The sequence below is a fragment of the Colletotrichum navitas genome (genome assembly GCF_030913465.1).
Source record: "Colletotrichum navitas strain CBS 125086 chromosome Unknown LY79scaffold_95, whole genome shotgun sequence".
NCBI classification, from domain to species: domain Eukaryota; kingdom Fungi; phylum Ascomycota; class Sordariomycetes; order Glomerellales; family Glomerellaceae; genus Colletotrichum; species Colletotrichum navitas.
This window is the reverse complement of record NW_026850641.1, coordinates 30,772-53,334: the sequence shown is the minus strand read 5'-3', so window position 1 is coordinate 53,334 and position 22,563 is coordinate 30,772. Positions and strand designations below refer to the sequence as shown.

The window sequence follows — 22,563 nt, the reverse complement described above, 5'->3', positions numbered from 1 at the left end:
CTTGTGGCGTCCCTAACTAACCTACGCACGACTGACTGACTGCAACCACGCAATAACATCGTCACTTAGCGCGTCCTCCAAACATGTCACTATCGCGCACCCACCCAGTTGCTGAGATTTCAGATGGTCTTGTTCGTGACCACAGCTCGTCGCGAAGCTTTTGTCGTCCCCCCTTCCCCGCGCGTATGCTGACACTGTCTAGATTCTCTAGCGTGAGGTTCCTATGGGAACAACCAGGAATGTCCTCGGCATCTACTGAATATTTTACACCGTCCAGCTTCTTGCCGAACCCTCTAGAGACTGTTTTTGGCCGTGGTATCTTTGCGCTGATTTGGGCATCTCGACGAACGGTGATGCTGACAAGGCTGGCGATTGAACATGACGAGTGATGCTGACACTATCACGGATGCTGAATAAAGCACCGACGCTGGTGATTGGCCTGCTGCAGTACTACCCCTCTTGCTACCCCCACAAGAGATCGAGTCCAGTCCCGCTATTTGACATTCGAATGGCTGTACAGAGAGAAAGCATTCCTGAAACAGATCAACCGCGCATGGAGCCCCTAAGTCGAGAAGAAGCTACCCGTCGACGCGATGGCACAAGGGTCTATAGAAAACGAACTCGGGGGCTGAAGTCGAGATCTGGGAGGCTGGGAGGGGGAGAGAGAGGAAGTGCCGTTTGACGTCTGCCCGTTGTCTGGCGCCAGGTAGCCGGGCGTGTCAACATAAAGGCCTACTAAGTGATGACGTGGGGTACTGGAATTTGCTTTGGCGTTTGGTTTAACGATTGTATTTCTGCTTGAGCCGACGAGTGACTCGTCCCCTGGTCTGGTCTGAGAGACTGGAGAAAGCCGGAGTCGATCATGGTCTCGGTCATTCATCACCACGGCCATGCTCAACGAAGGAAAGTCAAGGCCGATGACGCTCAGGGGTTTGATGGAGCAGAGAAATAGACGGACAAGCCGCTTTCCAAGATGACGTTTGTCACAGACGACATCATTTCCTTCACCATATTGAGGTTCTTGACCGACATGTACATAAGCGGCTCGACGTACATGGACTTGCCGAACCTGGCAGACACTTTCTTGCTATCGAGTGGCTCCTCTCCCGACATTGTCTTCTTGAAGATATCTGGGGTGTTAGATCTATACCTGCTAACCTTGTCATTGATTTCCCAAGCAAGATGCTCTTCCTATAAGGGTGTGCTTCTTTACTTGAAGATGGAAGATGGAATTGTTGATGGATGTAGAATGGGATGAAAGATAAGGAGAGAAGTGAGAGGTGAAGTGAGAGGTGAAGTGAGAGGTGAAGTGAGAGGTGAAGTGAGAGGTGAAGTGAGAGGACTAGCAAGTTAAGAAATGAAGTAGTCCTTATAGAAGATTCAATTGTGGGAAGCTGGGATATGGTGTTCTTGCCGTCTGCGGCGGGATCTAGTGGGGCGGGTTTTGCGTGTTACAGTGCATGATCTGTAGCAGCAGGTTGCGCTCGGCGTACTTGGAGACCATGATGCATTCACTTGTCCTTCAAGAATAATCTCGATGAGCTTCAAAACGTTGATTTGGCTATCATGACATACAAAATGTAGATACTGTGTGGCTGGCCCAGTTGCTACCCTGGCAAGCATGCAGGAAATGAGTTGGTCACGCATGCATTTGTGTCAAGCTACACGGTGAACTAATGACATAAGCTTCTCTGCCGCTGGCTATTGCTTCGAGGGCCCGCCTGAAAACTACCAACCCGTCATGTTGTCATGGCCGAATCATACAGAGACTGCCGTCAGCCGTTCACCGCCATTACCTTCCTCTATGGCTCTATAAGCACCTGAATAATGCAGATCCTTCTGGTGCTCCGCCGCGGCCTGTTCCGACCCTCTGCGTCAACTAACTGAAGAGGGGAATCAAGTCTTTACAATATATAATGTATCGCCCTCGTGTTGCTAGCGCCCTATCCTCACAATGTGTCTCGCGAGGTTGTGGGGCTTGCTGTCCCAGATTCAAGCGCCACGTATTAGACCGCAGCACGAGAGAAGATACCCAAAAGCTACAGCATCAGCCAATGGGCAGCCAGCCAGCCTTGCTGCGAGGGAAACTCTCGATGTTGATTGTGAGCCAGGCGGGCAAACCGGAATCCAATGCCGCCAAAGAAGCCATGCTAGGTGTTGGAAAAAAGAGACCCAGACGACGCCATCAGCAAGCATGACTTCGCCTGCAGAGGCTGCCCTACAACAGGCGTTGCATTGGGCCATGGGCGTGGTTTCGGCCCGAGAGATCTAGGTTTTGAAAAGCGCAGCCAGAATGCATGAACAAGCTCTCCGACTCGCGCAGATGCCCACCCATTCTTCAACCGTCGTCAACCGAAGGCATCACGAGCACGTGGTCGCAAAACCACGGCCAATAAACTTCAGCGGACCACCAAGCGAGGCACTGCAGGGCACGAACAACGCGATAAGTTCCAAGAAGATACTGCGTGGACCCGATTGACTGTCTCGTCCACAGGATCTATCGACATTACCTTTTGCATTAGCATCCCAGCAGCTGGTCAAGGAGAGCAGAGCGTTACACTTACCGTCTTATCGTCTTGCCGCGTGGACGCCACAAAGTACCATTCCGCTCCCTGGACGATCAACCCCGGCAGATAGCCGAGGGCGTCGAGGTCCGACGAGTCGTGCACAACGCGGTCGAGGAACGTTCAATGCGCCGCGTGCCAGGTTCCAATCTGCAACGTCGCCGCCTCAAAGCCTTCGCTTCTATTAGACTCGATGCTCAGGGTGATCGGGTTGTCCAACAGGAAGTCGTAGTCGGTTGCGTTGACGGCTCCTGTGCGGGACCTTTTCCGAAGACCTTGGATGTGCTGCTCCAATGCAGATCCCGGCGGCGCGTTGTTTTCCGTTTCAATGAAGATGGCGGAGTCAATCATCTGAACCACGCCTCCCTTGACAAGGCTACGGTGCCCAGTGCTTTATGCGTATGAAAGAATTAAATTGCTGGGCTGTAGACCTGATCAACAAGCTAGAGATATCTTTACTTTGAATATTCACATGCAATCAATAACAGATTTCTCATCGTTGCGATTTCCCGTCATGAAACGTCCTGTTGGCGTCCTGCTGGAGCGACTGAGTGGCGAGAGCAAGCTAATCGGACGTCTAATGGAAGCACTTAGCTGGTAATGACCCTATTGATACTACCTCCCTGCTTGCAATTAGGTTTGTGATTAGTTTTGAAGCAAGTTATAAACTTACAAGAATTACCCTAGACAATTATAGCACTATTTAGTATTAAGTAGGATATAGCACTTTAGAGTTTCTTATTCTTCCTTTATCTATAGCTCTAAATTTATAATAAATATATAACCTATATTACTACAATATTAGCCTAGTACTATAGATAGGTAGAGAGTTTTATAGATAATTTTAATATATTATTAAGTAGCTTTAGGTACTAAAAGAGGCTTTATTATAAATACTTTAAACACTATTACTATTGAGCTATAATATTATTATATATTATGTATATAGTATAGACTAGATAATGGAAACCTATTAGTAAAAAACTAGGCCGAGGCATATAACTAAATAATTGTATATCTTAGTTTAGCTAGGTCTAATGTAAGTAATATATCTTTATTAATTAGTTTAGAGTTTATATAAGTATGCAAGATACACTAGGTTATATTATAAACTATAAGAGGGACTGTTTAGAACTAAAAGAAGTAGTTACTACTAGGTAAGGTATAATTAGGCTTTAAGGGTAGTACACTAAATAAACTTATATAGTGTATACTTCCCTTACTTTAAAGTCCTAATAGGGTCTTACTTAAGGTAAAACATGCCTTAGTTATTTGTATCTGATCTAACTATTAGTAAGGCTATATAAGGTTTTACTTTAGAAAGGCTTTTGGGCAGTTCTGCAACAAATGACACAGGGAGCTCATGAATTTCGACGCAGGATGCTGTCAAATTATTGTACCTCACCCTGAATACGAACTGGCCCCACATATGAACCATTATCATTACCATCACCACAACTATCACCACTTATTTCCTCGGGCTTGCCGTCCAACTATATGCAACTTTCGACCTCGCTGGATAATTCAGATGCTTTGGATTCATCCAGACTGTCCATTTGGCTGGCATCCAGATTTTGCGCTCGCTAGATATGCTCTATAGTGGCAAAGGTGATGTTAGGCGATAGGGGGACCTTTTTCCTCTTGCGTGACCGCTGGTCTTCTAAATGGGCATGTAACGCGTTGAATCGCCTTTCTAGAAGGGCCAGTCTAGATACCTGCTCATCATACCCCTTTTGCACCTTTCGAATAAGGTGACGGATAGTATGGGTATCTGGGGCATCCTTGCCTATCTGGTTGAATAAATGTTACTGATGCCTTAGATTAGCAGATTGATGAGGAGTTCACAATGTAAGAATAGATACTGCCTTATCCTACTGCTTGGTGCTGTTCTGCTGGCTAGCTGGCTGGTTGGATGGTGCTTTTGATAATTAGTCGGTCCAAGTACGCTTTCGAGTCTATCACTCGCCTGCAACTACGTCACAACACACGTCGCTTACCTGTATCCCCATCGACTGTTGCAATCTCTGCCTCCTCTCCTATCGCTGCCATCTCTACGTCATTTCCTCCTTGCCGTAATGAGTATTGCCTATTCACACCCTATTGTCTATTTCTTTTGACGAGCCTTCGTCATAAACTATCTCCGACGCGCTCTTTCCAACACTCTAGTTCGCTCAATCTCACGGAAGGGCCAGGAGTTGCCTTAGTGCTTCATTGTTGAGCAGTTTGAGCAACCTTTACGAACCAGTGCTTTCTACAACCTCGTAAGATGCCCTCGCAACCTTCGCACCCACCTAAAGAGCACCCTTTGCCAGTGAGACGTGCCAACGGGCCCGTCCGTCCTCTGGGCGACGGCGCGGGACACAACTGCTCTCCGCAAAGCGATCCGCCACGGCGTCTCTGTCGACGCATCTCCTTGGATATTCAATAGGTCCAGATCAAAACACCTATATCAGTTGATCAGTACAGATCTTGTCGCAAAGTAAATCGTCAGATATTTTGTGTCAGCATACTTTGCCAGGAACTAGGATGTTTCATAGGCCCCCGCCGGTCTTAGAAAGGGTATTATGCAGGAGGCCATAATTTGGCTGTGCAGTTTTGGATAAACCCTTCGATAAGAAAGTCAAAGTCTACTATTGCTGTGGAGTCTGCCTTTCCACTACAGCTATTGGGTGTCTTTAGCAGTGTCAGCCCTCCCCCAAATGTACACCCAATCAAGTCTATAAAGCGATGGACCAGTACTACAACTAGAATTATTTTCATCAATTTACACTATCTCAAGTCTTTGACAATGCTATGCTACGATGTTGACGACGAAACACTCAGTCTTATTCTCCAACTACAAATTGAGGACCTGGAAAATATTAAGCAGAAAAGCAAAGGAAAACATCGCCAAGATGAGATTACCGACGCAGCTCTTGCCGTTGATACGTACGAGTCAGACTTAAGGTCTCTTGTCCGCATCGCCTCGGACAGATGCATGTGCAAAAGCATTACAAAGGCGAACAGGCTTGATGGGCGTCTTATTTCAATTTTAGGGGGTCAGGAGAAACAGGCCGCACGGGACAGAGAAGTAGCCGTTCGGTTGAGCCGCGGGGAGCAGGTCGATGGGTATCATCCTCCGGATGCGGCTCAGGGAAATGCCCCTACAGATATCGATGAGGAGTTGTTGAACAGACTCGAATCTATCTATGTGTCTGCAGACGGATATGAGGATATTTCAGACCAGGCCGAGTCATCGACATGGGCATCATCCAGGATTCAGGCGACGGAAAAGATCAAGATGGACAAGCTGATCAAAAGGCAATGTATCAGTTGCCTCGACATTTTCATCTGTGCCGATATGGCACGTTGTCCATGCGGGCATCAATACTGTCAAACCTGCCTGCGGGAGCTTTTCGCGACATCGCTCACGGACGAGTCACTCTTCCCCCCAAAATGCTGCGGAAAGTCTATACCCATCAATGATTACTGGCGGTTTCTTCCCTCGACATTAGCCACGGATTTTCGTGCCAAAGAGGTCGAGTTCTCGACGCCTAACCGGACATATTGCCATATACCGACATGTTCAAGATTTATACCTAAAGAGTTTATCAAAGCCGATGTCGCATCATGCAAGGGATGCGGGCAGCGTACCTGCACCATGTGCAAGGGCGCTGAGCATAAGGATCAAGATTGTGTTCAAGATACCTTGACTCAAAATCTGCTGGAGGTTGCCGCTGCAAACGGTTGGCAAAGATGCTTTTCTTGCCGAGCAATTGTAGAGCTAGATCATGGGTGTAACCATATGAGTAAGTCCCGTCACTCAGCAGAGCCTTCTACACAAACTAAACTAACAATACCACCTAGCCTGTCGCTGCGGTACGCAATTCTGCTACGTGTGCGGCCTTCAATGGAAGACGTGCTCCTGCGATCAATGGAACGAGGAACGACTCTACGCCCGTGCCAATGTTATTGTGAACCGGGACGCAAATGCCTTTCTTCTGGATCATGAGGATCGAGCTCGAAGGGTTGAGAGAGAGGCACAGAATCTGGTTACCAACCATCAGTGTTTGCACGGTACATGGAGAAGCCGCAGCGGCTCTTATCGATGTGAAGAGTGCCACGATAGGTTGTCTGTTTATATCTACGAATGCGCTCAATGCCGCATCCGTGCTTGCCGACGATGTCGGTTCAACCGACTCTGAGCCACTTGGAATTTCTATCAGCTCTGAAAGTGTCTTTTGCAGAACGGGTCTCTTTGCAGGCGTATATCACTCTTCTTTGCCTTGGCTTCTGAAGCCTGCAATTTATCTTGTCTATTGACTTTAATTCAACATGTGTGTATACCGAAGTCGAACTCTCACACATCAGTACACTGTCAGTTCAGCAGTGCCGTGTGATAAGGGTTACCGCAGGGGGATGCCCTCATTGTGTTGCTGCCAACAGGCCCGGGAGGCCCGGGCAAAAGCGCGGGCTCCTAGTTGCCAGCAGTGCCGAAGGTGTACAGCAGGGTCAGCATAATAGTGAATAATACAAGATACACCACCACGTCAACCCATTTACTTCTTCCACTTCACAAGACGAGTCTGCCAAACGCTCCCTGCCCTTCGGTCAAAATAAAAACGAACAACAAATCTGGGGGCTTCCACGCTTGGCAGCGCCGAGTTGAGCAGCCAGCCGTCGCGGAAAGGATGGCCAATGTGATTCCCGTGGCATTGGCCGCAGAGCCTCAATGTCGTAAACCGCCGGCTGTCAGACCTGCCGCACCAGGCCGAGACAACGCGGCAAATGGCGAGTTCCTCGGCCTTGTTCCACACCGGGCGCGGCCCCGGGGGAATGTACTTGAGGATCAGGTTGATGAGGCGGTCGGTGGGGTAGTCTTGATGGCCGCATGCCGGGTTGCGGTCGGGGTGGGACATGCGCGCTTTGAGAGCGCAGACGGGGCATTCGGGCATTTTGTCGAGAGGAACGGGTTCGGAGAGGCGCTTCGAGGCTGCAAAGACGGATTCGGGACTGTTATCCATCGCCTTTTGAAAGGCTGAAGAAGAGGGGATTGATTCGAGCGACATAGCCTGAACGGTGGTTCAAGAGCTGCCGTCCCCCGATGAATAATTATACTGGAGAACATGAGCCAGCCTGCTGAACGCCAAAAAGGGGCCGAGACAATAACAAGATGGGAATGAGTTTGTTGGTTTCCAGCTGGGATGTCGGCGGTGGCCAATCATCCTACATGCTGGACACGGGACAGACATTAAGCAGTCGACGCGTCCAACTTTCAGCTGCAGCAAGTCACCAAAGCAGGCAATTGTTGGTTTCAATTCTAGCTAGGTATTTTGGTTAGCTTGGGCCGGACTAACAGGCCACTTATATTAACAGGTTGGTTATTTGTGACTTGTCAAGTCCGGTTTATCAATTACCAGCCACACCCTCAGCAATCAGCAATTTCAAAGACAGCAAACATGTACTACATAGTAGTGTACCAACCAACAAACCATGCAGAAACAAACAAGCAAACACCCATATCACCTCCTACTCTGGTTCCCAGCCCCAGTGCCCCGTCAACCGAGTGCAGTTCTTGCGACTGTGACTTTTGTTCCGTATTGCGACTGTAACCCGCCACCGCCACAACCGCCACAACCGCCACAACCAACCACATCTAGATTGCCGCCACCATTTATTTGCCATAAACCCTTGTGTTTGGCGGAGACTCCATGTCAAATACGGATACTGACAACTGAAAGCAATACTTCTGGGCCGGTAAGAGAAGAAGGCAGGGACCCAGGACGATTAATATGTGCAAAGATTGCAGAGGTGCATTCTTGGAAGAGTAGGTTATTTAGGCATTTGTAGAACGGTTCTGAAAGATGCGTGCAACAGAGATGTCTGTTGCAGTATAAACAGTCCCCCTGACTCGCTTTACAGCCAGGTTTGTACAGGTCTTAAAATTGCATGACAACAGAGGCATTGCAAGGGCTGGTGCGTGAAGGAAGGCTTGGTTGACTGAGGATATTGAGAGGGAAACAGTATAATGGTGATCAAGGGAGAGTGATAGGCAGTAGCGAGCCCGTACATTAAACAACCAACGAAAAGCTGATTATAGTGCCTACTAGTTGTAACAGCTTCCTAGCAGCCACATGTGGTGAGACTTATATTATCCCCGCTCGGACGACCTCTATGTAGTCACTGACATCTCTGATATAAGCGGCTAAACCTCCTTGAACTACTGAACTGGGTTATGTGTGTCATTGTAGCAGCCTGCGAAGCCGAACTAAAACTTGCAGCCCGCAACTTGTAGCGGCTCGCTTATCACATTTTATACGGCTGAATGCCGGTATAGAATCTATTCTACTACACGCTTATAATCTAATTATTTAAACCTTAATAAGGCCCAGTCTACCATGCTCCAGGCGGGGCAGCAGACCATCGATAGCCGTGCCCCCAAACCTGCTCATATCAGCGTTCGGTGCCGCCTGCTCGAGAATCTTGAATCCAGTCAAGACACCCTGGTCAGGAGTCGTCACGAGTTCTGGCTCAGGCTTGGCATTGCCGTTGGATTGGGAAGCTTCTAGATTTTCGGGAGTAGGGAACGCATCAAGTGCCTGCACAGCAAAGTCTATGGTCCGAGTGATGTCTGCGTGACTGAAGGGCTTGGTGATATGGGAGGAGCCGGAACCTTGAATGACTATAATTGACTGTTAGCCCGGCGCACACACCTCTACACACATGGCTTAGGAATAAAACAAAAGGCGATCCTGGAACATACTGGGCTTGAGGAACTGGAAGGCTTGATCAAACCCATCCTCATCAATGTCGCTCAAGACCGGCTTCTCTTGCATCCGAATCTGCTTCAGAGCAGCCAGGACTACGAGCAAGAAGAGACTATAACCCTCATTCACCTTCTTCGCGTGGAACTTAGCAGCATCGTACTCGCTACAATCACCTTTGAGCGACGCCATGATGGACACGGCCGCCGAAAGCGCTCCCGTCATCGCCAGGTGGGTGCCAGATGAAAAGAAAGGGTCAATGAAGCACCCGGCATCGCCTACAAGGCGGAAGTTGGGTCCGGCGTAAGCAGAAGCCGAGTACGAGTAATCAGTGGCTTGTTTGATATCGGTGACGAGCTCGGCGGAGCTTAGAATACCCTGCACCGTGGGGCAGAGCTGGATGCACTGCTCCATGATCTGCGCGCTAGTGACGCCCTCGCCAAGGCTCTTCTTTTTCTCCTCAAAGAGATCCTTACGCGTGACGGCGCCTACCGAAATGGTACCATTGTGCAGAGGAATAGTCCACACCCAGCCGGAGCCGTCTGTTAAACGCCTGTCAGCACAGGGTTTGGTCACACATGACGGGGAGCAAACACACCTTGCATGCCCTCAAATAGAGGCTGGTTCTCTCTCGGAGTGCCCTCAGCCCAAGGCTTCCAACCCTTGTAGTAACCCCAGATTGCCAGGTTCTTCAAGCCGGCGTTGAATTTGCGGTTCTTGAGGTACTTTGTCGAAACCAGACCAGCGCGACCGGTAGCGTCTACTAGGTATTTGAACTTGATAACTCCAGAGGTCCCATCTTTGGCCGACCACTTTGCAGAAACGGGACGGCCCGGGTTTGCCACCTTTTCGCCTTCCGGAAACTCTGATGCCCCGGTGACCTCGAAATCCAAAGAATCAACCTTGATGCCATGAACAGCTTTTGCACCGCATTTTTCTGCGTGATTGAACATGAGCTCATCCATTTCGGATCTGATAACATTCCAGGAATGGCCTTTGGGGCCATGATCAGCTACAAAATCAGTATCTGCAAAAACGTTATCAGTATCAAGCTGCTTGTAAAGCTTCGTCGAGTCGTATTTCTCTGGCTTACATCCTTCGCGCTTGGCGGTGAGCTTGAAAGCTGCTCCGAGCTGTTACTTTGATTAGGAAACAATCGTCTTTGTACGTGTGTTTCGCTCGTCATCTCGATCCATGGTCTCACCTTTTTTTGAAACCCGTGTTTATCAAAGGTTTCATCCAAATCTATCAGCCGCAGCAACGGCCTAATGGAAGGAAGCATGCTTTCGCCAATATGGTAGCTTTCAGCCTCTAGTTAGCATGATAGCGATCTTCATCTCAGCATGAGCGGGAAAAGATGTGACATACCGGGGGTGTCTGTCCGCCTCAAGCAGAACAACATCAACGCCCTCCCTCGCCAGGGCTGCAGCGGCATAGGAGCCACCAGGTCCGCCTCCAGCAACCAGGACAGTGCAAGACTCGGGAACCGTCATTGTGTTCGAGATGACAAGTGTTATAAGAATGGAATATGCAATACAGTGTAGGATAACTAAAAAGTAGTCAATCCTGAGTCGGAAATTATAAATTGGCTTCAGCAAAGCAATTATATGAAATGAGAAAGCATATAATTGAGTCAGAGGGATGTCAAAGTTTTAGATGGCCCACTCGAAATGATCTGATTACTGAAGATTATACAAAGATAGATAACGAACGACCGAGTAAGCAGGTTACGATTAGCTCTGTTTCAGAGCATAACTCTCTATTGCATAAGCCTTACACCTTACAACTATATTATCCATGTTCCCATTGGTATTAGGGACAGCATGATAACTTTATTTGAAAGTTTCTACCATTGCAGTAGACCAACTATTGCACGTGCTGCTTATCAGTTAAAGAGTCAAAGCTTACTCCATGTCAAGTCATTTAACGAGCTACTAGCTTATGGGAGGGGGCGACTTGCTTACCCTTATAATATTGCCTTATGCAGAGTACGAGCCTGCAGCTACAAAGCAAATATATCCTCCGTCCTGATTAGGGTTATCCGGGGGTGGGGGGCAAGCATCAAAAGGCATCGGTAGTATACTGGAATGCGGCCGGCTAAGAGTTGCAAGTAGTTAACTTGTGATTAAGGATTGTTCTACACGGCTATAGGAAAGGGGACGAAAGGAGTTTGGTGAGAATGACACTTACTGGTCTATGCTGTGTCAAACTAGGGTTATGCATGTATAGCCGGACAACTATCGCATTAGGAACAACAATAATCGGAGGCCAACTTTAATTAATGTGACTCAGAAGATACTAGACACGACTCCACTGTACACTCTGTACAATCTAGAATCATGATATTGAGGATGAGCCTGGTATTACTTGTCTATGATTATATGGTAACACCACTGTAGAAGTTCAAGAAGTCAGCTTACTACACAATTACGCGCGTGAGTAGACTAATAAAGCTCGGTGAATCCCAGCCTTTAAACTAGAACTCTTCCTATTTACAACCTTATCAATTATCGTGGCATCTATTAGGATTCTCTTGTGACATGCACCTGCTCTGTCGCTAACACTTGTGCGTGTTCCAAAAATCAACCATCTCACTGCACATTTTGCTGTGCACCGTCATAAATTAGAGATATTTCAAGCCCAACATGACTACTTGGGCTGATAAGCGAACCAAGTCGGTCCTCCTATTCGGAGACCAGACAGACTCATGGGTCGAAGATGTCGATCAGGCGTACGCGGTGGCCAACTCGGCCCCATGGTTGAAGACATTCTTATGCGACCTGACGATGGCGGTCAAGGAAGAGACGAGGGCCGCGAGGCTCGATCCGGTGTTGCAGGAGAGCCTGGGTACATTTTCAAGCTTGCAAGAGCTTGGCGAACGGTATCGGCACACGACAGATGAATTAGGCATGGCACACTGCCTGCTGCTTCACACTGCCCGAGCCAGTAGCCTCCTGAGATGGGTGAGGCGAGACGCGAGCATACTCTGCAATGGCAGTGATACGCAATTGCTCGGCATTTCTGGCGGCCTGTTTACCATGTCAGCATTGGCTGCGTCGGACGACTTTGAAGCGCTCTGCGCGGCGCTGCTCGAGATAGCCCGGCTCCTGGTGAGGCTGTGCAAGTTCACTTCGGTGAAGTCCAGGTCGATAGAGGACCAGTCGGGCATCTGGGGCTGGGCCGTCCTCGGCCTCTCCCTGGACGAGCTCAGCGAGACGTTGGAGCAGTTCCAGCAAAGCGTCGGTATTCCTCCCCTGAAAAGAGCGAAGCCCGGTGTGACCGGGGCGGGTTGGAGCACCGTCATCGGGCCGCCGTCAGTTCTACAACAGATCATGAGGGACTGCCGCGCCTTGAAGCAGGCGTCGAAGAATCCGCTCAAGATCCGCGCGCTCCAACACACCATCGACCTCACCAAGGAGGACATCGACTTCATTGTCGGAGACAACGGACAGCTCCTGAACAAGTCGATACGGGCCACGTGCTCTCAGCTATGGGGCATGGACGAGCCCGGCGCCACATATGCGAGCTGGGGAGACATGCTCAGGGCCGTCTGCTCGCAGGTTTTGTCCCGCGGTCTCGACATTCCCAAAGCCGTTGCCCGGATGAACGCTTCTGCTCTTGGCGCCCTCGACTCGGTCAGGGTCATCGAGATGGGAGCTACAAGTCACACTCCGTACCTGGTGGCCGCTCTGGAGAAGACAGGTAGAGAGGTGTTGGTAGAAACCGCCAACACCCTGTCCAGGGCCAGGCCAGAGCAGCAATTATCCGCCCCCGCTGGTCGGGTCGCTATTGTGGGCGTGTCGGGACGGGGTCCAATGTGCGACAACATTGACGAGTTCTGGCAAGTCATCATGACCAAGACCGACACTTGCACCGAGGTGCCTCCAGACCGGTTTGACCTGGACGAGTTCTACTGCGCGGACGGCTACCACAATCACGGAGACGAGGGGGGGTGCACCATGACGACCAAATACGGATGTTTCATGCGCAATCCTGGCCGGTTCGACTCCCGGTTCTTCCGCATCTCACCCCGCGAGGCGATGCTCATGGATCCGAGCCACCGGCAGTTCCTGATGAGCACCTATGAGGCCCTCGAGATGGCCGGCTACTCGGACGGGAGGACCAAGGCGACGGACCCTACCCGGATCGGCACTTTCTACGGCCAGGTCACCGACGACTGGCACGACCAGTCGCACCCGACCCTCGGCTGCGACGCCTACACGCTGCCCGGCGTCCAGCGAGCGTTTGGGCCGGGCCGCGTCGCCTGGCAGTTCAACTGGGAGGGTCCCACGTACGCCCTCGACTCGGCCTGCGCATCTACGACGTCCGCCATCCACCTCGCCTGCATGAGCCTCCGGGCGGGAGATATCGACATGGCCGTCGCCGGCGCCAGCAACATCCTCAACTACCCGCACTCGTTTGCGGCTTTAAGCAAATCCGGAGTCCTCTCGAACACGGGTAACTGCAAGCCGTTCCGCGACGACGCTGACGGGTACTGCCGTGGCGATTTTGTCGGATGCGTTGTGCTGAAGCGCCTCGAGGACGCCGAGGCTGACAACGACGAGATCCTCGCCGTGATTGCGGCATCTGGGCGGAATCACTCGGGTAATGCGCCGTCCATTACGACCCCGGACGAGAGAACCCAGCGGCGCCTGTTCCGCACCGTACTCCGCAACGCCGGTGTCTCTGCCGACGACATCTCGTACGTGGAAATGCACGGGACGGGCACCCCGGTCGGCGACCCGGTCGAGCTGAGCGCTGTGGGCAGCCTCCTCAAGCACACGGCCCGGAACCGCGGGCCGATCCCCGTGGGGAGTGTGAAGGCCAACTTGGGCCACGGCGAAGGTGCTGCCGGCATGGCTTCGCTGATGAAATGCATCAAGATGTTCGAGACGAATACGGTTCCTCCCCAGCAGGGCTTCCCGCACGCCCTGAATCCAAAGTTCCCGGCGCTCTCGGAGTTGAACATTGAGATACCCTCGGAGCCCAAGGAGTTCGGGAGGCGCCGGGCTGACGTGCCGAGGCGCATCTTGCTTAACAACTTTGACGCTGCGGGGGGCAACGCCTGCATGCTGCTTGAAGAGTACATGGGCAAGTCTACCGCTGAAGCCAAGCCGTCGTCATGCGTGGCCCGAGACCCGCGATCCTGCCACGTCGTCGCCCTCTCTGCCCGAACCCCCGCGGCTCTGCTGGAAAACAAGCGCCGGCTGGTCGCCTGGTTGCGTGCCAACCCGGAGGCCAAAGTCGACAGCGTGGCCTACACAACCACTGCCAGGAGGATGCACCATTCGCACCGGTTCGCCTGTACGGCGTCAACCACCAAAGACATCACCTCCAAGCTCGAGCGCGACATTGCGAGCCAGTATTCTTCGTCGGCGGTCGTTCCGTCTCTGGCCCCGCCCATCGTCTTCGTTTTCACTGGCCAGGGCTCTCACTATGCCGGGATGGGTCGCGAGCTGTACCGGACGAGTCCCGCGTTCCGTGAATCTGTCGATCTCTGCGCGAGGACGGGAGAGCAGCACAACCTGCCACCGTTTGTCGATATCATCGCCGATGGCGAGGTGGACATGGCTTCCAAGACGATCGTCCAGACCAACTTAGCCGTGGTGGCCCTGGAGATTGGCCTCGCCGCGTTTTGGAAGTCGGTCGGGGTGCAACCAGCGACGGTCATGGGACATTCCCTGGGCGAGTATTCTGCTATGCATGTCGCTGGCGTCCTCTCGCTGGCGGACACCATCTACCTTGTCGGCCAGAGGGCTGCCCTCGTCCTCGAACGATGCGATCCCGACGCGTTTGCCATGCTTTCCGTGGCTATGCCCGCTGCCGAGGTCAGGGGCTTCTTGGCCTCGCACCCGCAGTATTCGACGTGCGGTATATCATGTGTCAACAGCACGTCGGCAACCGTCATCAGCGGCAGCAGAGACGACATCCTGAAGCTGCATGCAGATTTGGCGGCGTCGGCTCGGTGCACCCTTCTCCGAGTGCCCTACGGCTTTCATTCCTTCCAGATGGACCCCATCCTGGCCGACTACAAGATCATCGCCGAGGGCGTCACGTTTCTGGCACCGAGAATCCCCGTGGCGTCTACGCTGCTCGAGTCCATCATCGACACCGAGGGCACCTTCAACGCCCATTATCTCGCTGGCCATACCCGCAAGCCAGTCAACTTTGTCGGGGGCCTGAACGCCGTAAAGGAAAAGCTCACGGACCCGTTCTGGATGGAGCTCGGCCCCGGCCAGACTTGCGCGTCCTTTATCAAGACGACGCTCGACCCGCTGGCGAACATGGTCGTGTCGTCGTTGGATAGTAACGCACGCGAGGACTGCACCAATTGGACTTCCGTCTCCAGGTGCATGGCGGCAGCATATCTAGTGGGTGTCCCCGTTGACTGGCTCGCGCTCCACCGGCCTTACGAGGGACACCTCGCGCTGCTGAAGGTGCCCACGTACGCCTGGGACACAAAGGACTACTGGGTCACGTTTTCCGCGGCCGCGGACGGCGCCCGAGAGGCGCCGGGAGCACGCAGAGGTATGGACACCGCCAAGCGTGCGCAGACTATCTCAACGCTTGCGCAGTACGTCGTCCGAGAATCGTCGTCTTCGGGAACGGTCTCGGTGACGCTGGGCGCTTCCCTCGCAGACCCGGGCCTCAGCGCCATCATCGACGGCCACCAGATGCAAAGTCTGCCAATCCTCCCCGGGAGCGCGTTCTGCGAGTCTGGCTTGGCGGCGGCCGCGTACGCGCTCAAAGGCGCCGGCAGAAGTTCGGACGCCAGCGTCGCCAAGTTGTCTCTGCGCAACCCCCAACTGAAACTCCCGCTGACCAAAAAGCTCGTCGGCACCGACGGCGAGCTGCTCACGACGGTGACGCTGGATAAGACGAGCAGAGACATCCGCGTCTCGTGGAAAGCGTCCCCGGCGCATAGAGGTCCCATGTACGAGCTCGGGAGCTGCACGCTGGCCGTCTGCCCCGATCCCGAGGGTCTGCAGGCTTCTTGGGATTCAACTTCATATTTCATCAAGGCCAGGATGGATGAAATCGTTCAGTCCGCCCGACAAGGTCGCGGCCACAGGTTCCAGCCCGACATCTACTACGCCCTTTTTGCGCAGACCGTCCAGTACAGCTCCGAGTTCAAGACTGTCAAGGAAGCGTTTGTCTCAGACGACTTCTCAGAGGCTGCAGCAGAGATCGTGCTCCGGGACCACCCTACAAACAGCCGTTTCTTGGCGTCGCCGTACTGGGGCGAGAGCGTCACCAACCTTGCCGGCTTCGCCGTAAACGCAAACCCGAAGAACCTAGTGATGGCCGCCGACTCGTGCTTCATCAACAGCGGCTTCGTCAGCTTCGAGCAGACTGTGCCCTTCAAGGCCGGCGAGACGTACTGGAACTACGTCCGTGTCAGACGGGAGGACAAGGGGAACAAGGTTTGCGATGTTTACGTGTTTGAATCGAGTGGCAGGCTCGTTGCGCAATGCTTGGGTCTTAACTTTCACATCATTGGCCGCGAGGCGCTGCAAAAGGCTCTCGGGGGCGTGGCGAATGCTCCGCGGCTTGCCGCCGTAAGCAATCCAAACGTGAAGCGACCAGCGGCTGCAGCCAAGGGGAAGGAGGAGGAAAGGGCGACGGCGATAGAGACGTCGTCGAGTCACGGTATCGAGCTGCAAGAGGAGAACCAGTCGTTCGATAACGCGGGAGTGTTCGATGCCATCATGCAGACCATCGTCGCCGAGACGAAGCTTACGCTTGCTGAGCTGACTGACGATACGGCCCTGACCGACATTGGCATCGACTCCATAATGTCTATTGAAATCGCATCCAAGGTCACCGAAGCCTCTGGCTATGAGCTCTCGCCGTCGTCATTGGCTAAGCATGTTACCATCGGTGGTCTGCGGAGCGAATTTGACATCCCGCAGCCCGCAACAACGCCCTCGAGCAGCTCACAGTCGGAGCAGTCTGGAAAGAGTATTATTTGGGTCGACCACACCCCTTCCGGGGGATCGTCATCCAGCTTCTCCGACGTCGACGAAACAACAGAAAAGACTTCAAGTGGAACGCCGACCGCGTCGACAGTCGAAATCGGGGTGGGAAAGGAGCTGGAGCTAGCCCCAAAAGCTCGGGTGTCCCCCGAAAAAACTCACGACTCGACCCCGGAGCCCGGCGTCAAAATCACACTTCTCAAAGGAGCAGCTCGTTCCAGGAGCTCAGACAAGACAGAGCCTCTGCCGCCCTTGTACATGATTGCTGACGGCACCGGCACCATCGCCACCTACCTTCACCTTCCGGTGAATATCAAAACGGGAGTGGCCATGTACGGTATCGACTCGCCGTATCTGCACTGCCCAGCCCGATTGACTCCCGAAGTGGGCATCCCAGGCGCGGCGAAGCTTATTGTCGAGGCGTTGATCAAGAAGCAGCGCGAGGGCACGCCTTTCTGGATCGGAGGATTCTCCGGCGGGGCGCTGATGGCGTACGAGGTCTGTCGTCAGCTGTCCAGCGCGGGCCACAGCGTCGGCGGCCTCTTGCTCATCGACATGTGTGCTCCCCGCCTTTCCCACGTGCCCGACGACGGCGAGATCGGCTTGGCCATGTTCGAAGCCATCTCGGGCCAGGACGACAGCGGCGTCTGGCAGGGCACCGATAACACCCGCCTGCACTTGCAGGCCCTGTTTGCCTCCGTCGCAGCCTATAACCCGCCGCTGCTGGACAAGTCGGAGGAGCCGCCCGCGTGGCGAACGGTGCTCATCTGGGCGGAGAAGGGCATGATCGATCGCTGCACGCACAGCGCCCGCTTCAACAAGCTGCAGGAGCAACGCCGGATAACGACCACCGCGTACCCGGGATTCATGCAAGACCCGGCCCTGGGCGCTGTCATGTGGGGATTGCCGCACAAGACGCGAGGTGACCTGGGCCCCAATGGTTGGGACAAGTTTGTGGGCAGTCAACGTCTCATGTGCATGTCGATCAACGCGGACCACCTGCAGATACCGACGCCGAGCTACGCACCGTTGCTGGGAGAGCATATCGACAAGGCATTGAGTTTCTTCCAAGAAACAGAGGTATTATCATGATTGTCACAGCATACTTGTCATGAAGTCGAGTCATGGCTCGGCTCTTAGGTTGTAGGATAAAGTAATTTTGGGCCCCGGCTGAGTTGGTCGGCAGCTCTGTCCCGAATCGCAAGGGAATAGTTCTCCAAGATAGTTGAGCTACAAAGAGAGTCATTGACTTACGTAGACCAGCTACCAGAAAGAGCGAGAGACTGGAAAATTAGGTTGAATGTAACTTTCAACTCAATAGTTTGACAACAAGTACAACTACTCAAATAGACTTAAACCCTTATCTTGCGCTAAGCTAATAGTAAGACAGGTCTCCTGTCCCGTTGTCTCCCTAAGCCTATGATAGAATATAGTTAAAGTATAAAGTAACGTCATAGTCTAACAAGTCACAGTAACGTTTCTCTACCTCTTGGATGGTTGTTGATGATGCGCCTGCAACTGACACAGACCTAACAATCCATTGGACCGACAATGGGTAAAATCTATACCGATAACGTACATGCATAGCGAGTCGCGCATCATAGCGAGTCGCGCATTATAGCGAGTCGCGCATTATAGCGAGTCGCGTACTTCCTTATTATACCTCAAAGAGTACCTTTTTAACTATGCTTAAGGAATCTAAATCTTATCCAAAATAGATATAACGTTTTGTATAGATGCTAATAAGGGTTAAAAAGGGAGGAAAAATACTTAAGAAATCTTTATTTAACCCTAACCCTTATTAGTAGGAATAATAAGACAAAACCAAGGTTAAGGTAGAACAAGACTTTCTATAGTATTCTTTTTAAATCTAACTCTTATTCTTATATAATAATAATAGCTCTACCTTTTTTAGTCATATACTTGTCTTTTAATAAATAGTTAAAAAAGGGGTGTTCTTAATGTAATAAGGAAGTAAGCGACTCGCTGTGATGCGCGACTTGCTATGCATGTATGTCACATATCTGGGAACCACCCAAAACTGTAAAATCCCATGGCGCATGCATCCAACATCCAAGGCCACATGTTGCCCACAGCTTTATAACGAACATGGTCTTTATGAACGTTGACTAGGCCCCCACACCCAAATATGGCCAGTTGCTGACTCATTCAGTTCTCTTTTTTTATATATATATAGAAGAACCTGTCGATTGAGCTCAGAACGTCAGATCTACATGTGGTGGTGGTGAACATAATCGCCCAGATGGGGAAACTCTGATCAAAAACACCATGCACATACACCCGCCTTGAAAATCAGAAATCGGCCACTGCCAATTTTGCTAGTTTAGTTTCAGAAATACGTCCTCGCTTTTGATCTCAATTTGTTGCCCGAGCTGAGCGGCCTATGATTCTGGCTCCCTCGCCGAGATCGAGATCATCTCATTCATTAATTAGTCCGTTTTGATTCAATTCGAAAAGCCTGTTGATCGTCTATATCCAGTGTCACCGTGGATCGTCTACATCCGGTGTCTTTGGGTGGGCACATTTTCTACTGTGCTTTGCAACATCAACATCAACATCAACACATCAATCAAACATCAATTATCGAGATCAACTTCAATCAATCGTCAATTGTACCCCATCTGAGCGGCTTGATTCTGTACAGTGTATGTTAACCTCGGGGTTTTAGCTTTTATACTGCAGCACTAAGACGTCCCACTCACATAAAGTTTAGTACTTGTGGTGAAACTGCCGGTTTGAGTTCAGGTTAACTGTCTAAACTTCAGCGAAACACACTCCGCTGAGTGGTTGAAGTGCTAGTTTCTTAGCATGTTGGGTAACTGGGGCACCGTGGTGCGATAGTATTCAAGTGTAGTTGTAGTCAATATAATTATAGTTCCACATTTCTCATTACAAAAAGCGAAATAGATGTTATCAGCCGGTTTATATTAACAGCCGCGAATCAAGCCATGGTATCCAACTCGCGCCCACAATCGTTATCCATGGACGCCGCCGAGCGTCGAAGAATCCAGAACAGAGAAGCACAACGCAGGTATCGCAGTAAGTCCTCCCATCAGCAGTTGCTGGATTGTCTGCTCATACAGTAACCGCACAAGGCAAACATTCGGCGCGAAACAGTAAGGTTATCTCCTCGATATCAGTTGTACACTAGTGACTAAGATGATTTTGTATCATAGAGCTGAAAATTCAGCACGAAGTCCTAGCGCGACAGGCCGAGAAAGAGTCCAACTGTCTATCGATCAGGAGTTCCTGCAGACGAGAAAGCTTTGAAGATGAAGGCCACCAGATGTTCACCCCGCTGCAAAACTACCTTGATTCAAATCTATCAACGTTGAGGGATTCCCAAAGCCAACTGGTATCTTCAACCGAGACTGCGTTAAAGTAAGGCTTTTTCGGATTGTAATATCTATGATCATTAAGTAGAGAGCTGGACAATGCTGACAGATCTGTTGCCAGCACAAGAGATCTTGAGGTTCCCCTGTCACCTAATTACACTGATGATGAGTCGCAAGGGTTGTGTAACCCTTTTGATTTTGAAAAAAGCATATTTCATGACACTGAATACCATGTCAGTAGGCTCAAATGTCGGGTCCCTTCAGCAAGTAGAGCAGTTGTTTACAATGGCTCTCAGGAAACCGAACTGTCTGACGAGTTACAGCAATTCAGTAATGCCGCTCGCTTCTCACCGCTCATAAGCTTGGAATGGAGCCAAGCGGGGAAGAAGTCCTTTTCTTTCAATGACATGAGCGCTCAACAGCCGCCTCCTTCCTCTGGCACGTGCCATGGGACCCAGGCTCCAACGCCTACGTCTATAACGTATCTCGGCGAGACTACGTCGGAAAAGGGCGATAGCAAGATAGAGGAAAATTGCAACCAGAAATCCAGGGAAGACGGGCCAGAGGCCTTCCGGACTGCCATTCACATTGCGGCTGCCGCCGGCCATGATACTATAATTAGTACCCTGCTCGCTAGTGGGGAACTAGTTGTTGATGAGCGTGATAGTGGTGGGAATACAGCGCTACATGTTGCTGTGGTAAGCCGGAAGACGGATGTCGTGGCATGTCTGCTAAGTTGTCGTGCCGATGCTAATGCAGAAAACGCGCTGGGTTGGACGCCGCTTCACATTGCTATACAGATAGGTTATGTTGAAGCCGTAACATTACTCATAGCGTACGGAGGTGACTTGACGAAGAAAGTCCGAGGAAACAATGTTAATGTTATAAAGGAGATGAGCAGAATGTATCTGTTCTAAATTAGTATGTAAACTGGTTATACTAGATTAAGAAGAAACCATTAAGTAGCTACTTAGATTCATAAAAACCACAATATAAGTTTAGTTATTATTAATAAAGCATCTATAACTCTCTAAACTAATAACTTTATAGTTTTCCTTGTCCTAGATGTTATAGTTAAAAGGTAAGTAATACAAGAAAGACTATAGATAGGTTAATGTATTAACAAAACGTAGTTATATCTCAAAGTCTAGCTAGCTAAAAGTAGCTAGTTATAGTCCATTGCATTAGCAACGTCTAAAACCTATTTTTTAGTCTATACGCTTACACTACATAAATATAGCACCTATACAAATTTAGGTTTTTTAGGCAGCAAAATACAAAATCTATATTTTAGTAACATTTAATAGTTATAATTTAAAGACATATAATAATAATAATAATAAAGGTATTTAGACCTATATAAAGGCTACTTATTAGTAATAACCTTTTTTTTATATATAATAGCTAGCCTACTAGGTAACTAAGTTACTAAAGCTATAAGAGTAGTCTTAGACACTAACTATATATTTATATAAAGGAGTAAAGTCTATAAAGTTTATAATAACCTCTCTTTTATTATTCTTTACTATTATTATTAAATAAATATACCCTTAAATAAATATAATAGTACTAAAGTTAAATAAGGATAAGTAAAAGAAGATAGTATAAATACTAAAATTATTTAAGAAAACTAATAAAGAAATTACTATATAAATAAGTTATAGTACTTATATAGTCTAGTAATAGTATTATTATTATAAAGTAACTAGCTATATAGTAGTTTATTCTTTTAGTTAGTAAAGCTATATAAAGTTAAAAGTATAGTAACTATATAAGTTATTAAAGCTCTTTATTTACTATAATAACTTTACTCTTAAAAAAATATAAGATTTCTTTTATAAATAATTTAATATAGAAGTATATAAGTTAAGGATTAGTTAGTAACTTTATAAGGCTAGTTAGACTTTAAAGTTAATTTATATTA

At 50.1% G+C, this 22,563-nt stretch overlaps 8 protein-coding genes across 8 annotated transcripts; 3 read left to right on the top strand and 5 right to left on the bottom strand.

The window, feature by feature from the left end:
• Positions 1–1,962: 1,962 nt before the first annotated feature.
• On the bottom strand, positions 1,963–2,203 carry LY79DRAFT_568909 (uncharacterized protein). Its single transcript, XM_060559008.1, has one exon. It carries the CDS (start codon positions 2,194–2,196, stop codon positions 1,993–1,995), a length of 204 nt encoding a protein of 67 aa, XP_060408926.1. The 5' UTR covers positions 2,197–2,203; the 3' UTR covers positions 1,963–1,992.
• Positions 2,204–2,257: 54 nt separating this feature from the next.
• On the bottom strand, positions 2,258–2,660 carry LY79DRAFT_697866 (uncharacterized protein; the record flags this gene model as incomplete). The annotated part of the gene is made up of 2 exons (XM_060564861.1): positions 2,258–2,497; positions 2,565–2,660. Coding segments are annotated over 2 exons (255 nt in total), but the record flags the coding sequence as incomplete, so codon positions are not given.
• Positions 2,258–2,957, bottom strand: LY79DRAFT_697864 (uncharacterized protein). Its single transcript, XM_060564860.1, has 2 exons — positions 2,565–2,957; positions 2,258–2,497 (listed from the first exon to the last, which is right to left on the bottom strand). The coding sequence occupies exon 1, from the start codon at positions 2,913–2,915 to the stop codon at positions 2,688–2,690; it is 228 nt and encodes a 75-aa protein (XP_060408924.1). The 5' UTR covers positions 2,916–2,957; the 3' UTR covers positions 2,258–2,497; positions 2,565–2,687.
• Positions 2,958–5,352: 2,395 nt separating this feature from the next.
• On the top strand, positions 5,353–6,793 carry LY79DRAFT_641641 (IBR finger domain-containing protein; the record flags this gene model as incomplete). The annotated part of the gene is made up of 2 exons (XM_060562353.1): positions 5,353–6,352; positions 6,411–6,793. The coding sequence occupies 2 exons, from the start codon at positions 5,353–5,355 to the stop codon at positions 6,746–6,748; spliced, it is 1,338 nt and encodes a 445-aa protein (XP_060408923.1). The 3' UTR covers positions 6,749–6,793.
• A 61-nt stretch (positions 6,794–6,854) lies between these two features.
• LY79DRAFT_414893 (uncharacterized protein) lies at positions 6,855–7,641 on the bottom strand. The gene has a single exon (XM_060553119.1). The coding sequence runs from the start codon at positions 7,610–7,612 to the stop codon at positions 7,103–7,105; it is 510 nt and encodes a 169-aa protein (XP_060408922.1). The 5' UTR covers positions 7,613–7,641; the 3' UTR covers positions 6,855–7,102.
• A 1,260-nt stretch (positions 7,642–8,901) lies between these two features.
• LY79DRAFT_641636 (RadH flavin-dependent halogenase) lies at positions 8,902–10,800 on the bottom strand (the record flags this gene model as incomplete). Its single annotated transcript, XM_060562352.1, has 6 exons — positions 8,902–9,225; positions 9,307–9,849; positions 9,906–10,334; positions 10,401–10,440; positions 10,512–10,608; positions 10,676–10,800. The coding sequence occupies 6 exons, from the start codon at positions 10,798–10,800 to the stop codon at positions 8,915–8,917; spliced, it is 1,545 nt and encodes a 514-aa protein (XP_060408921.1). The 3' UTR covers positions 8,902–8,914.
• A 1,152-nt stretch (positions 10,801–11,952) lies between these two features.
• LY79DRAFT_641634 (beta-ketoacyl synthase domain-containing protein) lies at positions 11,953–18,611 on the top strand (the record flags this gene model as incomplete). Its single annotated transcript, XM_060562351.1, has 2 exons — positions 11,953–15,495; positions 15,568–18,611. The coding sequence occupies 2 exons, from the start codon at positions 11,953–11,955 to the stop codon at positions 18,373–18,375; spliced, it is 6,351 nt and encodes a 2,116-aa protein (XP_060408920.1). The 3' UTR covers positions 18,376–18,611.
• Positions 18,612–21,166: 2,555 nt separating this feature from the next.
• On the top strand, positions 21,167–21,529 carry LY79DRAFT_476443 (ankyrin repeat-containing domain protein; the record flags this gene model as incomplete). Its single annotated transcript, XM_060553237.1, has 1 exon — positions 21,167–21,529. A coding segment is annotated over one exon (363 nt), but the record flags the coding sequence as incomplete, so codon positions are not given.
• Positions 21,530–22,563: the final 1,034 nt, after the last annotated feature.

Excerpts from the sequence above, each read along its gene's own strand:
- LY79DRAFT_568909 (XM_060559008.1), bottom strand. The coding sequence starts at position 2,196 with ATGCTTGCTGATGGCGTCGTCTGGGTCTCTTTTTTCCAACACCTAGCA.
- LY79DRAFT_697864 (XM_060564860.1), bottom strand. The coding sequence starts at position 2,915 with ATGATTGACTCCGCCATCTTCATTGAAACGGAAAACAACGCGCCGCCG.
- LY79DRAFT_414893 (XM_060553119.1), bottom strand. The coding sequence starts at position 7,612 with ATGTCGCTCGAATCAATCCCCTCTTCTTCAGCCTTTCAAAAGGCGATG.